This window comes from Arachis stenosperma, chromosome 9, assembly GCF_014773155.1.
Source record: "Arachis stenosperma cultivar V10309 chromosome 9, arast.V10309.gnm1.PFL2, whole genome shotgun sequence".
NCBI lineage: Eukaryota > Viridiplantae > Streptophyta > Magnoliopsida > Fabales > Fabaceae > Arachis > Arachis stenosperma.
This window is the reverse complement of record NC_080385.1, coordinates 145,485,601-145,499,401: the sequence shown is the minus strand read 5'-3', so window position 1 is coordinate 145,499,401 and position 13,801 is coordinate 145,485,601. Positions and strand designations below refer to the sequence as shown.

The 13,801-nt window shown below is 31.2% G+C and overlaps 1 protein-coding gene across 1 annotated transcript; it reads left to right on the top strand.

The window, feature by feature from the left end:
* The first annotated feature begins 6,455 nt into the window (after positions 1-6,455).
* Positions 6,456-12,635, top strand: LOC130951143 (uncharacterized). The gene is made up of 9 exons (XM_057879772.1): positions 6,456-6,710; positions 6,886-9,567; positions 9,653-9,952; positions 10,303-10,458; positions 10,702-10,865; positions 10,944-11,091; positions 11,349-11,468; positions 11,599-11,686; positions 12,172-12,635. The coding sequence occupies exons 2-9, from the start codon at positions 7,291-7,293 to the stop codon at positions 12,348-12,350; spliced, it is 3,432 nt and encodes a 1,143-aa protein (XP_057735755.1). The 5' UTR covers positions 6,456-6,710; positions 6,886-7,290; the 3' UTR covers positions 12,351-12,635.
* The last annotated feature ends 1,166 nt before the right edge of the window (positions 12,636-13,801 follow it).

Here is a 13,801-nt window from a genome sequence, read left to right as displayed (position 1 = left end):
AAGTTGCCTTTTTCACATGCACTGAATTTTTTGAATTTGAGCTTTCTGGCTGCTTTGCTACATCGCTGACCACCTTGGCATTAGTTTCTCCTCCCGCATTGCTGTCAGTCTTGCACACCTTCATATCATGACCAAACTTGAGACAGGAGCCACAAATAAGGTGAAGACTTTCATATTCAACCTCATATTCAACACCTTCAATAAGAATCTTCTTAGTCACTGGCAATCCTAAATCTATCTGAACACAGGCTCGAGCATATCGTCCTCTTTCATCTAATTTTGTTGCCAAATCAACCTTAACGGGAATCCCAATTGTAGCCGCAACACGGAGCATTGCATCTTCTTGGTAGCACCAAATTGGTAATTCAGAAATTCTAATCCACACTAAAGTTGCTCCAAAACAGTTTTCACTTGATCTAAACTCTTGATCCCAAGACTTCACAGCCACATAATTTTCCTCGATCATCCATGGACCTCCTAAGAGAATCTTTTCTCGCTCCTCAGCCACATCAAACTTCACAAGAGTCAAATCCCACGTCCAATAAATCAAAACCTCCCTTAATCCTCCATACCGTTCGGAGTTTATGAGACAATGTAGTGTAGCTATAATGTTTACCTAGCACCTTAATCACTATAGCATCCTTATAAGGTTCTGCCAAGCAATTCTTAGCTTCTTGGGTAAACGTGACACTCGGTGGCAAGAGATCTCCTTGTTTTCCAGAAACTACCGGAATGTTATCTCCCGATAAAGTTCCAACGAGTGAAAAAGCTTTAGCAATCTTGGAACCCACAACTTTGTCCCTGAAAGAAACCTTCAAAGGCTTAGAAACCCCTCTCAAAATATGATCCTCCTTTTTCCCTGATGCAATCCCTCCCCCGCTCTCCCCCTTATCTCTTCCGCCGACATTATCGGCTGCCTCACCGTGTTTCACCCTCAAAGTCTCTTCCCCGCTCACTCCACCGCTCATCTTCGATTTTCAAAATTGTAATTATAGTTACTTATCTTACTTTTAGTTTGTACCATTTTGTTCTGAGTACAATGTACTCTGTATCTTCACTCTAATTATTTTATTAGAGTTTTTGTTGTAACTTCTTAAAAAATTTTATCATTTTTATATTTCTTTTGATGTTTTTCTTCTCCTTTCTTTAACATTCTCAATTGAATTGCCTCCATCCTTCTCCTTTGCCTTCCTCCATTGCGGTTACAATTTTTTTTTCAATTTACTTACTCAATCTATATTTTTAAGATTTTTTATTTTTTTAATTTGTTACCAATTTTTCACGTAGACAAATAGCGTTATGTCTTTTTCTCTCATTAATTTGATTTGATAAAAAATAATTTCTTTACATTTTATAGGTACATTTTATTTATTTTTTGACATGTCTATATTTAACTATCTGTCAATGATGGGATGAAAAAATTTTATAAATATTTTTTTAACATTTTTGTTTTTAAATTGCTTTTAATGGGATAATTTTTTTTTATTTTTCTAAAATACTTGATTACTTAGAATATTATATTTAAAATTTGAGTATTATAAATATTTTTAAATTAAACTAAAATAAATAAATTATATTACAAAAAAGTTTATTAATTTTGTCTTTTACAATATTATTTGTTTGGCATATTAGCTTAGTTATTTAATTGGTATATAATGCATGCAAGAAAATCACACATATTAAGTGTTTTTTAAAATATTAGTATACTAATTTTTTTAAATAATTAATTATTTAGAGTATTGGATTTGATATTTAATTATGTAAAGTATTATATTTATCATACAGAGGACACAAAAAATATACACATATCAATGATAAAGTGAACAAATTCCATATAACATTAAAATGGGATAACATAACATAAAAATTTTGTTAATTAATTTTAATTTTTTAAATAATTTGACAATTCAATAAGTATCTGAATATATATTTTTTTATTAGTTTAATCTTCAATATTATTTTCTTTTTTTTATCTCATGGGGCATGTAAGGTTTAATTTATTAGTTTTTTATATATCTTTTATTTTTTGGATTATTTTATTTTATTGTATTTTTTTTACTTTAAAAATTTTAGAGTTTAAAGAATTATTGTTCAAACGATTCAAACCATATGATTAAAAAGTGGTTTAAGAGAATAGATTTGAATTTGAGTAATTTAACATTTATTAATGAATAATTACTAGAAAAAAAATTATTGCATAAATAACAGAAATAAGTTGATAATATATAGGCTAATTTAGAAAACCAAAAAAAGTTAAAAAATAACAAAAATTAACTTTAATTTTGAAGATAAATAAAAAGATGTGACATTTTATGTATTAGATAATTTAAATGATATTTATTATATAAAAAGTTAAAAATATTTTTACCTAAAAAAATTTAATAACAAAATTGAGTTTGGAGAGAGAGATATGAAATTTTCTAACTAATTACAAAATTTTTCTATTTCTCTTTGTATATCGTTTCACTTTAAGTAATTATTTTTTAGCGATAATATTCAAATGATAAATTAATCTAACCTTTATAATATGATGAGATTATTTAAAAACATGCAAAATGAAATAATAAAGTATATTTTAATTAATGTGCATGATAAAATAAACATAAAACTTATATAGTAGTAGTCAAATACGATAACAATAATTACTTTTTGTCCAAGGTACTATATTAAACTGGCGACTTCAATTTATAATTATCAATTAAAAAACTTACAATGATGTATTTTTATTTTTTTATTATTTAATTAAAAATAATATATTTTCATATTGTTTTTTAGAATTATCATCAAATTTTACTAATATAGCAAAAATTTTGAATGTTTTTTATCTTAAATTTCTTCTTAATCGAACAAAATAAGACAACTAACACGCACATCAAGAAAAAAATTATAATTTTTTATACATTTAGATATTCAAAAGAAAAAAAAATAATTCTTTTAACAAAACTTCAACAATTCAAAAATGTTAACAGAATAGTTTGTTATAAAGCAAAGTGATAGACAAAATTAAAAATCGTGATAATGATACTTGGTGATAATTAATAACCATAGAGTGAAGAGAAAATAGAAGAAAAAAAAGACAAAAAAAGAGAACCATATAATATACAGTGATGTTGAGACAATAATAAAAATATAAATTAACAATTAAAAAAAATAAAATTAAAGATAATTTTAAAATTTGAATAATAAATTAAAAAAATATATTTTATTAATTAGAATTATGCATAAAAATAAAAAATACTTTAAATATAATATTTTATCTCTAATTCAAATTAAATACTATTAAAAATAAATAAATAAACCTAATAACATTTATAAATAATTCATTTGTAAATAATATTTTTTAATTTTTATTTTGATTTTTTTATATATAATAATAATATAATAAAATCTTTTAATTTTTTATTTAATTTAAATTTATAAATTTTATATATTCTAAAAGTTAAATAATTTTAAAAAATATTTTTGTTTTTAAATTTTTTATTTTTAATATCTAAATAATTTTATTAGATTTAAAATTTTAAAAATAAAAATAAAAAATTAATTTTTTTAAGAATAATAGAAAAGTGGCTGACAATTGAGCCGCTAGTATATATAAAAGGTGTGTATGTTAGTCAAATGGGTAGTTTATTTGTCCATTAAAAGTTAAAACATGTGTCAGATAATTTATAGTAGATTAATCATTAAATTATTGGACTGGAAGATAATTAACTTGTGTTAGTAGAATTTATAGTTTATTTATCTGTTTAAATAAACATAGAATTTTTAGAAAATTAATTATTGACTTGTTGGATTAAAAGATACAATAAATTAGAGGTGTTTAAATTCAAACTGATTTAAATTAAACCGTTCATCCAATCCAATTCAAACGGAAATTCGATTAAAACTGCACTAATTTGGATTTGATTGAATTCTATTTTTTGTAAACTGCTCGATCGGATCGAATTTCGGATCTACTTTTCATAACCGATCCAATCCAATCCAAACCGCACAATGTGTTATAATATTATTATTTTATTATTATATTTATATTTATACTTATAACATGTTCAATTTGTTCTACATTTTTATATTGTTCATATATTATTATTATTTAATAAATATTTTATGTTCAAAATATTATTTATTTATTTATTTTAACTAACCTATAATTTTAATTCTATTGTTATGTTATCGCTGTCTTTTTAAAATATTGTTAAGACTTGTTATATCATTGTTGATTATTTAAAATTTGATGTTAAGACTTGCTATATGTATTTAATTTTTTTAATTTACAAAATCGCAAATCCAATCCAATCCAAACCGCACTGCAAGTAAAATTAGTGTTCGAATCGGATGAGTTTTGACTCAAAACCGATCCAAACCGCACCACGAACACCCCTACAATAAACAAAAAAAAAAGAATGTTTTAAATATTTTAAGAATATTTTATTATTTTAAAATTTTATGAATATTTTTATTTGAATATTTTGAAACCATATTTTGTGGTTCCGCCACCCCCTTTTCCCTTTTCCCCGCGGCCGGGCATATCTATTTTTCTGTGGGGTTCTCCGCTTGTCCTTGAATATTTGTCCTTGATCTCCTTTATAAAAATTTCTTTTTAATTTAGCCTGTTTCGCATAACTAATAGAATGGTTACGTAGGATGTATTTAAAATTTGTTGGTTTGTGTATAACCGAAATTTACAATATCATCTATGTATTTATAGATAACTAATTTATTTTAAATCAACTTAATAGTTCAGATGTCAAGACAGATTGATAGTGTGTAACTTCTAATTTAATTTAAAAGTATTTTGGCACCTAAAAAATTTGAATATGATGAAATAGCAGATAAAAAAGCTAATGACTTAATAATACAAATAATTTAATTTTGATACATATATCAATATAAAATAATTTTACATGTACATTAAATTATAAATGATAAGTTTCTTTTTAAAAATATTCACAATTTATCTATTTATTTATTTATCCTTTTTTTATTATATACAAGTTGATACCAACTTCTTATATAATAAATTTAAGTAACTTTGATGATTTGATAAAACTTAAAAATGAATCAATTATCTTTTAGTAAAATTTTTAAAAATTAATAAATACTCTTATTTATTATTATTTATTAAAATATAAAATATTAATTAAATACAATAAATATACATTAAAAATATCATAATAATAATAATTAAAAAAATTTCAATAACAAGTATTAAAATTTTACAACTTATACATATTAATAATATATCTATCTTACTCTTTCAAGTAAGCTTAAATTTGAACACTTCTTTACTAAATACATTTAAATATATCATGATTATAAAATTAATTCATAATTTTATAAAATTAATTCATAATTTTATATTATATTTTTAGTATTTTTTATTTTTATTTATTTTTCTAAACCAAAGTGAGTTTAAATTTGGTATATTTTTTTATTAGGTATATTTTTAAATATATCATGATTATAAAATTAATTTATAATTTAATATTATATTTTTTATGTTTCTCATTTTCATTCATTTTTTGTAATTTTTTCTTTAATTATTTATAAGGTAAAAAACACCATATGAAAAGACAAATTATGACAACTAAAATAAATATAAAAATAGAAGCAACAAATGAAAATATAGTTCTGTACAACTCTAATATAAAAGGCTGAAAATTTTTTTAAATAAATAATTTATATATTTTAATTACCAAAATATATAATTTGTAGTGTATTTACCAATTTACATTGCATTGATTTATCTCATTTACATTGTAAATGAGATAATTATAATCTTAATATATGAAATTTAAAAAATACACATATCTCGTTTATAATATAAACGAGATAAATCAATGTAATGTAAATTGATAAATACACTACGAATGATATATTTTGATAATTAAAATAATTAAATTATTTATTTAAATTTTTTTTCATAAAAGGCCTATGTATTTATATTAAATAGAAACAATAAGTGAAAATATAATTTTGTGCAAATTTAATATAAAAAATCTATGTCTTATTTTAAAAATAAATAAATTTAAAATTTTAAACTGATAAACTATATTTTAATATATATATATATATTATATTTTAATTGAATAATTATATAAAATTATATACAAATTATCAAATAAATATTTTATAAAATATTTTAATATAAATAATTTAAATTTAATATCAGTTTATATGTAATTTAATTAATCTCTAAATAATATAACATTTACTTATACAGTGTATAGTATAAATAATTTACCTGGTCTCACTCTAGTAACAATTAAAAATTTAAAATTGACAAAGGTATAAATAATTTATCCATACAAAATAGGTAAATTGTGTGTGTGTACTAAATTTGTAAATGCAATAGATGATGTGGATTGTGGAGTTAAGATTAATAGTAATTAGAAATGGGTTATTTAGAATTATTCCTCGCTCTCTTCCTTTCCTCGTTTTTCTGTGTGTAACTCTCTCTCTCTCTTTCCATACTACAGTGTGCCATTTTAAGCAAATGCTGCGTCCTCCAACATATCCCTTTGAAATTCCGACCCTCATGGAACAACCCTTTCAACCATTGCCTCACAAACCAATCTCTTTCTTCCCAACAAAAACCCACTTTCAACACCTTTTATCTCTTTTCATTTTTCTCCAATCCTCAAAAACCTTCCATTTTCCCCCATTGCACCAATCTTCCGAGCTCCAATTTCACTTTTTCGGTACATCAACGGGTACATTGTTAACATACATTCTTGCTTTTATTCGTAGATTTGGACACTAGCTTCCTTTTTTCTTTAAAAAAGAAGAATTGTGATTATATATTGGTTTGATGTTCATGCATTTGCGCTTTAAAAAAAAAAGGTTTATTTTGATTCCTATTTGTGTTGTGTAATCATGTTGTTGCAGAGGTGAAGGGGCAAAGTTGCAGGTTCATTTTAAGCGTAGAGTGCCTTGGGAATTTGTTGGTTCTTTGTATTGAATTAATCGTGGGCGAATGCAATTATCTATGTGTCAATTGTGAATTTATTTTTTTTAAGAAGGATTTTTGTGGTTGTATCACCTTATGAATTTGCCTATTAAGACGGTAAATGATGTGTGAGAAATTGCTTTTGGTTCAAGGTTTGAAATTCCTTGTATAGGATAAGTTGTTATCCAAGGATTTTGCTTTGGGGTGACAAGAGCATAAGGATTTATCCATGTGAATATGTGACTTGGCGACGAATAACTTTGTTTAATGTGAAGAAGGCGTTGAGGGCTCAATGCACTGCTGTAACTGGTGGTTTTGTGGAGTTTGTTATTAGATCTTCCACCATGAGTAATGAGGCTCATGGCAATTCAGGTGCAGGACACAAAGAAACGGTGTTTGTTGGTTCAGGTGAAAGAATTCCTTCTGATATTGATGTGGATAACGTGTGTATACTAACTGGTGAAGAATTTTCTGCTGACTTCTTGCGCGATCGGGTTGGTTTTAGGAGACTTCCTGTCATAACAGATGCAGACCAGCGCCTTCCGAATAGAACAGATTTCAACATCAATAATAATTATCAGATGGTTCATGAGGATCTAAATCATGGTTTTGGATTAATAAGATCAGAGTCTGATTGTAACTCAGATTTGTCAGAGTATTATGTACCAAGGGGATATGTTGCTGAGGTTGACAACAGGACTTATCCGAATAATTTTAACGTGCTCCATTTTGACCCTGGCGGTAGCAGAGTATCAGGTCAACTTTCCAGACAAGGTTCTGGTCACTTTTCTAGGCAAGGATCTGGTCATTTTTCTCGACAAGTTTCAGGCAAATTTACAAGACAACTCTCAGGTAAAGTTTTGGAGGGAGGTTGTTGTGATCGAGTGTATGTTGTAGATTCTCCTCAGTCAAGCCATGCATATGGAACAGCATTCTCAGAAGGTTTTTTCAATAAGATAAAATTTCTCTGTAGTTTCGGGGGAAGAATTCTTCCAAGGCCAAATGATGGGAAGCTCAGATATATGGGCGGTGAGACACGGATCATATCCATCAGGAAGAACATTACTTGGGAGGAACTTATGAGCAAGACTTCTGCAATTTGCAATCAAACTCACACTATCAGGTACCAGCTTCCTGGAGAGGACCTTGATGCTCTCATTTCCGTTTGTTCTGATGAGGATCTTCATCATATGATTGAGGAGTATGAAGAGTTAGAAAGAGCTGGAGGCTCTAACCGGCTACGGATTTTTCTCATACCATTAACAGAAGCTGAGACTCCAGGCTCTAATGAAGCAAGGGTCAATCAGGCAAGTGATACTGATTATCATTATGTTGTTGCTGTAAATGGCATGCACAATCCAAGTCCACGAAGGAACCCTAGCGGGCAGAATTTGGCAAGCCCATTTGGTAACAACTCTGATTACAATAGTCCAGGTTTCCATAGGGACTCACACGCAGCTGCATTTTCTTTAGAGGCCAAGGATTGCAACCCAACCACCACAAATATGCCAGGCCAGTCCCCAAAGCCTTCTCAGTTTCTTACTGCAATGCAGGTAGCAAGCAAATTTAATCAAATGCCTTCTTTATCTCCCAGCTTCCTACAACCTAAAGATCCCAAAATTTCTGATGTTCAGCATTTTATGGATCATCCATGTATTGCTGTTAATGAAAGCATTCTCCCCTTTGTTATGGAAAAAGCTCCACACGACAATTCTTTGTATACCGACAATACCAATTATGTTGATCCAATTGCATACTATAACAATCATGGTCAAGGGCCTCCGTATCTGAATTACCATCCCATTAATCAATACACAGTGGATGCTGACCAATTCAGGAAGCCTAGTGATAATTTTCATTTTCACAGACGAACTCACAGTAATGAGTTGTTATATTCTGCAATAAGTGGTCAAAATGATATGATATTCGAGAGACCTTCGGTTACCAATGAAGGTTCATATCATTTTGACAAGATTGTCTCCCATCCGCATAAGTCAAGTTTATTGCCTGTGTGTGATGATAGAGCGGGACCTCATTATAGAATGTTACATGTTAATTCTGAATCATCACTTCTGGAAAGTGAAGAGAACCTTAAAGTCCACTTGCAGTTCCCACCCAGTGTAGAGAGAGATAAATTGATATCACCAGAAACTTCAAGTCATTTGGAAGAATGTCCATCACAGCCACGAGTTGATTGGCAGGAACATGAGCCTAAGTATCATAATTTACCCATTTCAGGAATGAGTCATTGTAGAAAAGGCTTGACACATATTGGTAAAGAGAACCTGCAACATGTCGGTAAAAACAATGCTCAGTTTGATGAACAGTGCATCAACTACCAACATGGATTTTGCTCATCTTCGCCCGATCTGCAAAGCAGTGAATGCAATGTATCTGTGGCACCATTTAGCTCTTTAGAATCTCCACGCAACTGGAGGGATCAACCACATGGTGCACCATTAGACAGAACTGCTTCTGAGTTTTCCATTAGGAGCCAAGATTCGTCGTTGCACAACCAATATGCAACACCAGAGGCAGACAATCGACCACTTTCCCTTGTCTCTTTTGAGTTACAGCCAATTGACTCCCATGCTAGCCAAGAGTCTGTACTGCCTATCTCTGTAAGTATCTATCTCTGTTGAAACTTTCAACTCTTAACAATAGCATGCATATAAGAATTGTATCATTTACAAAATTGTAATTCAGTATCCGGTCATGAGTGCTTCTTCCATGAAAGAGGTTGCTATACCTCACAAGGATCCTGACTACAAAGAAGGAAACACAGACGTTAACGAAGAATCTTCCAGAAGCATCAATGATTGTAGTTCTACAGGTTTTCGGTCATGCACCCAAGTTGCTTCAAATTTAGACAAAGAGGATGAAGTTGCACCAACATCTCCTACACAGGAAAGGGTAGATGGCCTTGTAAATACTGACAGCGAAAACATCAATAAGCCTCCTGGTGATACAACTCCTGAAACAGAAGCTGAACAGTTTGGTTTACAGGTATGGAGCTACTTATTGATGCTTGCTGTCTTTCCATCTTCAATACTATCATGACTTCATGAGTATTCAAACTTCATCTAACATAATTAGGTAAAGTATTATTTCAAATAGAAAATAAGAATATAAGTTCTTGCTTCTATTTTTGATGAAATGGTATATTGAATTTGCTTACAAATTCTTTTAGCATGAGCTTGACAATTATAAGTAGGGACTTGTTCCACCCTTAATCCAATAGTTGTCACAATTTGTTTTATCCTAATTTTCTTACTTTTACCAGCTTCAGTTGTTATTGGTGGATTAGAGCCAACTTCTTTCTTTGTGTAACCTATTTTTCAGTTGCAAAAATGCAGATTATTGAGAATATTGATCTTGAAGAATTGCAAGAGCTAGGATCTGGAACCTTTGGAACTGTTTATCTTGGAAAGTGGAGGGGAACTGATGTTGCAATTAAGAGGATTAAAAAAAGTAGTTGTTTTTCTGGTAGATTATCCGAGCAAGAACGGATGGTAAATCTCTATAAATTATAAGAAAGTTGAATTTTTCTGGTATCCTTTCTTCATGCTACTCTTCTTATGCTTATCTTTTGAATAGTTAATTGCAAAAGTTATGGAAGGAAATGTGCTGCCAAGTTTAATGAAGAATTAGATTTCATTAGCTTGAAAAATATCCATCTTACTGGCCATTAAGCTATTCACATAATCTCTTTTTTCTGATATTTATATGTTTATTGCTTTTATTTCTCCCTGCAGACAAAAGATTTCTGGAGAGAGGCACAGATTCTATCTACTCTTCATCATCCAAACGTGGTAGCATTTTATGGGGTAGTTCCAAATGGCCCAGATGGAACATTGGCAACAGTAACAGAATACATGGTGCATGGATCGCTAAGAAATGTTCTTGTGAAGAAGGAGAGGTAAGCTAACACACATATCTGTGTCGTAAAACACTTCACACGAATTTAGAGCTTATCACTCTTATATGCTTCTTGCAGAGTGCTTGATCGTCGCAAAAGGATCATGATTGCAATGGATGCAGCCTTTGGCATGGAATATTTGCATTTGAAAAATATTGTTCATTTTGACTTGAAGTGTGATAATCTACTTGTTAATCTGGGGGATCCTGAGCGACCAGTATGTAAGGTATTTTGTAACAGAAACAAGAATCTGTTTATTTATTTATTTTTGACTCCGTGGCTTTGAATGGAAAGATGTCCAAAACATTTGGTTTGTAACTGCATGTTTATTTATAATTTTCGAAGACATTAGGCTTTCTTATTCTTTTTTCATTTTCATCTGTTTTGTAGTTTACGTTTTCCTAGATATACGTTCTTCATTTTCATATAGGAACAAATGTGTTCTGTTGAACTGAACTCCTTGGTGGTTTTTCCAATCAATAGGTTTCAGATTTTGGCCTATCAAGAATTAAACGCAACACACTTATTTCGGGTGGTGTCAGAGGAACCCTTCCTTGGATGGCACCGGAATTGCTAGATGGTAACAATCGGGTATCTGAAAAGGTTTGAAACTTCGTCTTGGTGTTTCTATCTCCTTTTTTGGTTGACAAAAATATGACCAATCACATACTGGTGAAGAGATTGCTTGTAAGTGCACTCTTGAAGATTACTTTCCCCTTCTTGCTTTCTGCAGGTTGATGTTTTCTCATTTGGCATTGCAATGTGGGAGATCTTAACTGGGGAAGAGCCATATGCTAACATGCACTGTGGTGCTATAATTGGTAAGAATTTCATGTTTAACTTGAGAACCATCTTTCGTTGGAGTTTTTATTACCAAATTCCTCTGGAGCCTTGTCTATTTTGTCAAACCTATCAAATTATCATTGTTAGCAATGTTTGAAGTAGAAATGCCAATATAATCTGCCAAAATTAGCCAATAGCACAATGCTATTCTTATTTTAGATATCACCACATCATTCTCTTTCTAGTGTAAATCATTAGTATACAAAATCTATTTTATCTACCAGTGTTGGATTAGTGGAGTAGTAGACATACTTCCCCCTCCCAGTAGTTTCAAGTTCAAAGTTATATATACACCTATGTGCATGTTACATGTGATTTTCTAGCTGCATGTGGTGTGATCAATCAGCATGTTGCTTCATCATTGAACCATTCTGTCACTCAGAAAATTAATAAAAAAAAGTTTTACAAAGCCTTGTTTGAATTCTGATGGAGAGTTTTGTTTATTACAAATCATTTAATGAAGGAGGAATTGTCAATAATACGCTCAGGCCTTCTATTCCGAAACGCTGCGATCCCGAGTGGAAGAAGCTTATGGAAGAGTGCTGGAATCCTGACCCTGAAGTCAGGCCATCCTTTACAGAAATAAAAAATAGGCTTCGAAACATGTCAGTTGCACTTCAAAATAAGCGGCATATCCGATGAAAACTCGAATTTCGTTCTTGATGATGATTGTAGCTGTGACAGAAAAAATGGGGAAAAAAAAACTGTTTATATCAGTTAGCATTGTTTGTATAGCAATCATAGTGTATATATTTAATATGAAAATGAGCAAAAAAAAAAAAAAGACCATTTACATGGCAAGCATTTTTGTGATAAATAGCTTCACGTTATGCAATCAAAGCTTTTGTAAAAAAAAAGTGAATGTAGATATTGAACAGACACATTTAGTGTCAGCGGCCACTATCATGCAAAGTGGCTGGAATTTCTTTATGACAAAATTTGATGGATATGTATAGTATTACATTGGTTCCTATATCAACAGTGACAATCTCATCATTTAAAAAAATAAAATAAATCACAATCTCATTCATTTCATGAAATAACGTTCTTATTGCACACTCTTTTCTTTTTATTTTTTTTTCCTTTCTTAGTAATAACTTGGAGTTGTGAGAATATCAGTAATCCTATTTGACTATTTGTCTTTAATTGTTGTTCGGTAGTTCGGGTATCGGACGGGTCGGAGGGGTCCTCGGATGGGCAGGTGGGGTGTAGCCTGGAACCGGGTCGCGAAGGTGGAGTTGGGGTAGCTGACGTCTCGAGCTCTTGGTGCGGAAGGGGGGTGTCACCTGTAAAGACACTCCAACGCCCAAGTCAGTTGAGGGTGCAAGCGAGAAAGAGATAAAGTGATATGTGACATACTTTGGGGGAGGAGTAGGACCCTCCCCTTATATATCGTGTCAGAGGTGGGTCCCACAAAAACAGACCCACCTTCCTCGAAGCTTCCCCCTATCGCTATAGTGGAGAGCTGTCCTGGACGCGTGTCCGGGTCGGGGGTTGAGAGCCTCGCACACGACCGTTCGGGTCGGGTGGTTAGCGGGCCGGGTCGGTCCGCGTGACACTCGGGCCAGGCCGTAACAGTGCCCCCAACGCGCCAGCAATATTCGTGCGGGTTGTTGGTGGCGTGTTATCTCTTCACTCACGCATTGTCACCAGGTCGGCCGTCCGTGGAAAGGACGTGCCTCTTGCGCGGTGCCTATTCGTTGTTGGGACGACCATTCGTTGCCTCGTTTCTCGCGTAGAGCATTAAATGCTCATAATGGGTTAAAAACCCCGCGCGCAAAGACCGTTTTGCCCTTAGTCTTTTCGCGCTTCTTTGAGTGACAGTTTTAAAACCGTTTTGCATTCGTTCTCATATCTTCACTTCAGCTATCTCCATCTTCTTCTTCTCTCAAAATTCCCAGAGTGCTGTTCTTGCCTTCTTGCGCATTCGCTTTTCTTCCTTCTTCTTCAAATCTTCAAAACCAATCCAGGTAAGCATTCATTTCTTTGTTTTCTGCTTTGTGTTTGTTTCCTTTTACATGCATGCTCTTTGCTTGATCTTGTATGCTGGATGGCCTCTAGTGTCAAGTAGGTGTGTTAGGGGGGTTACCATT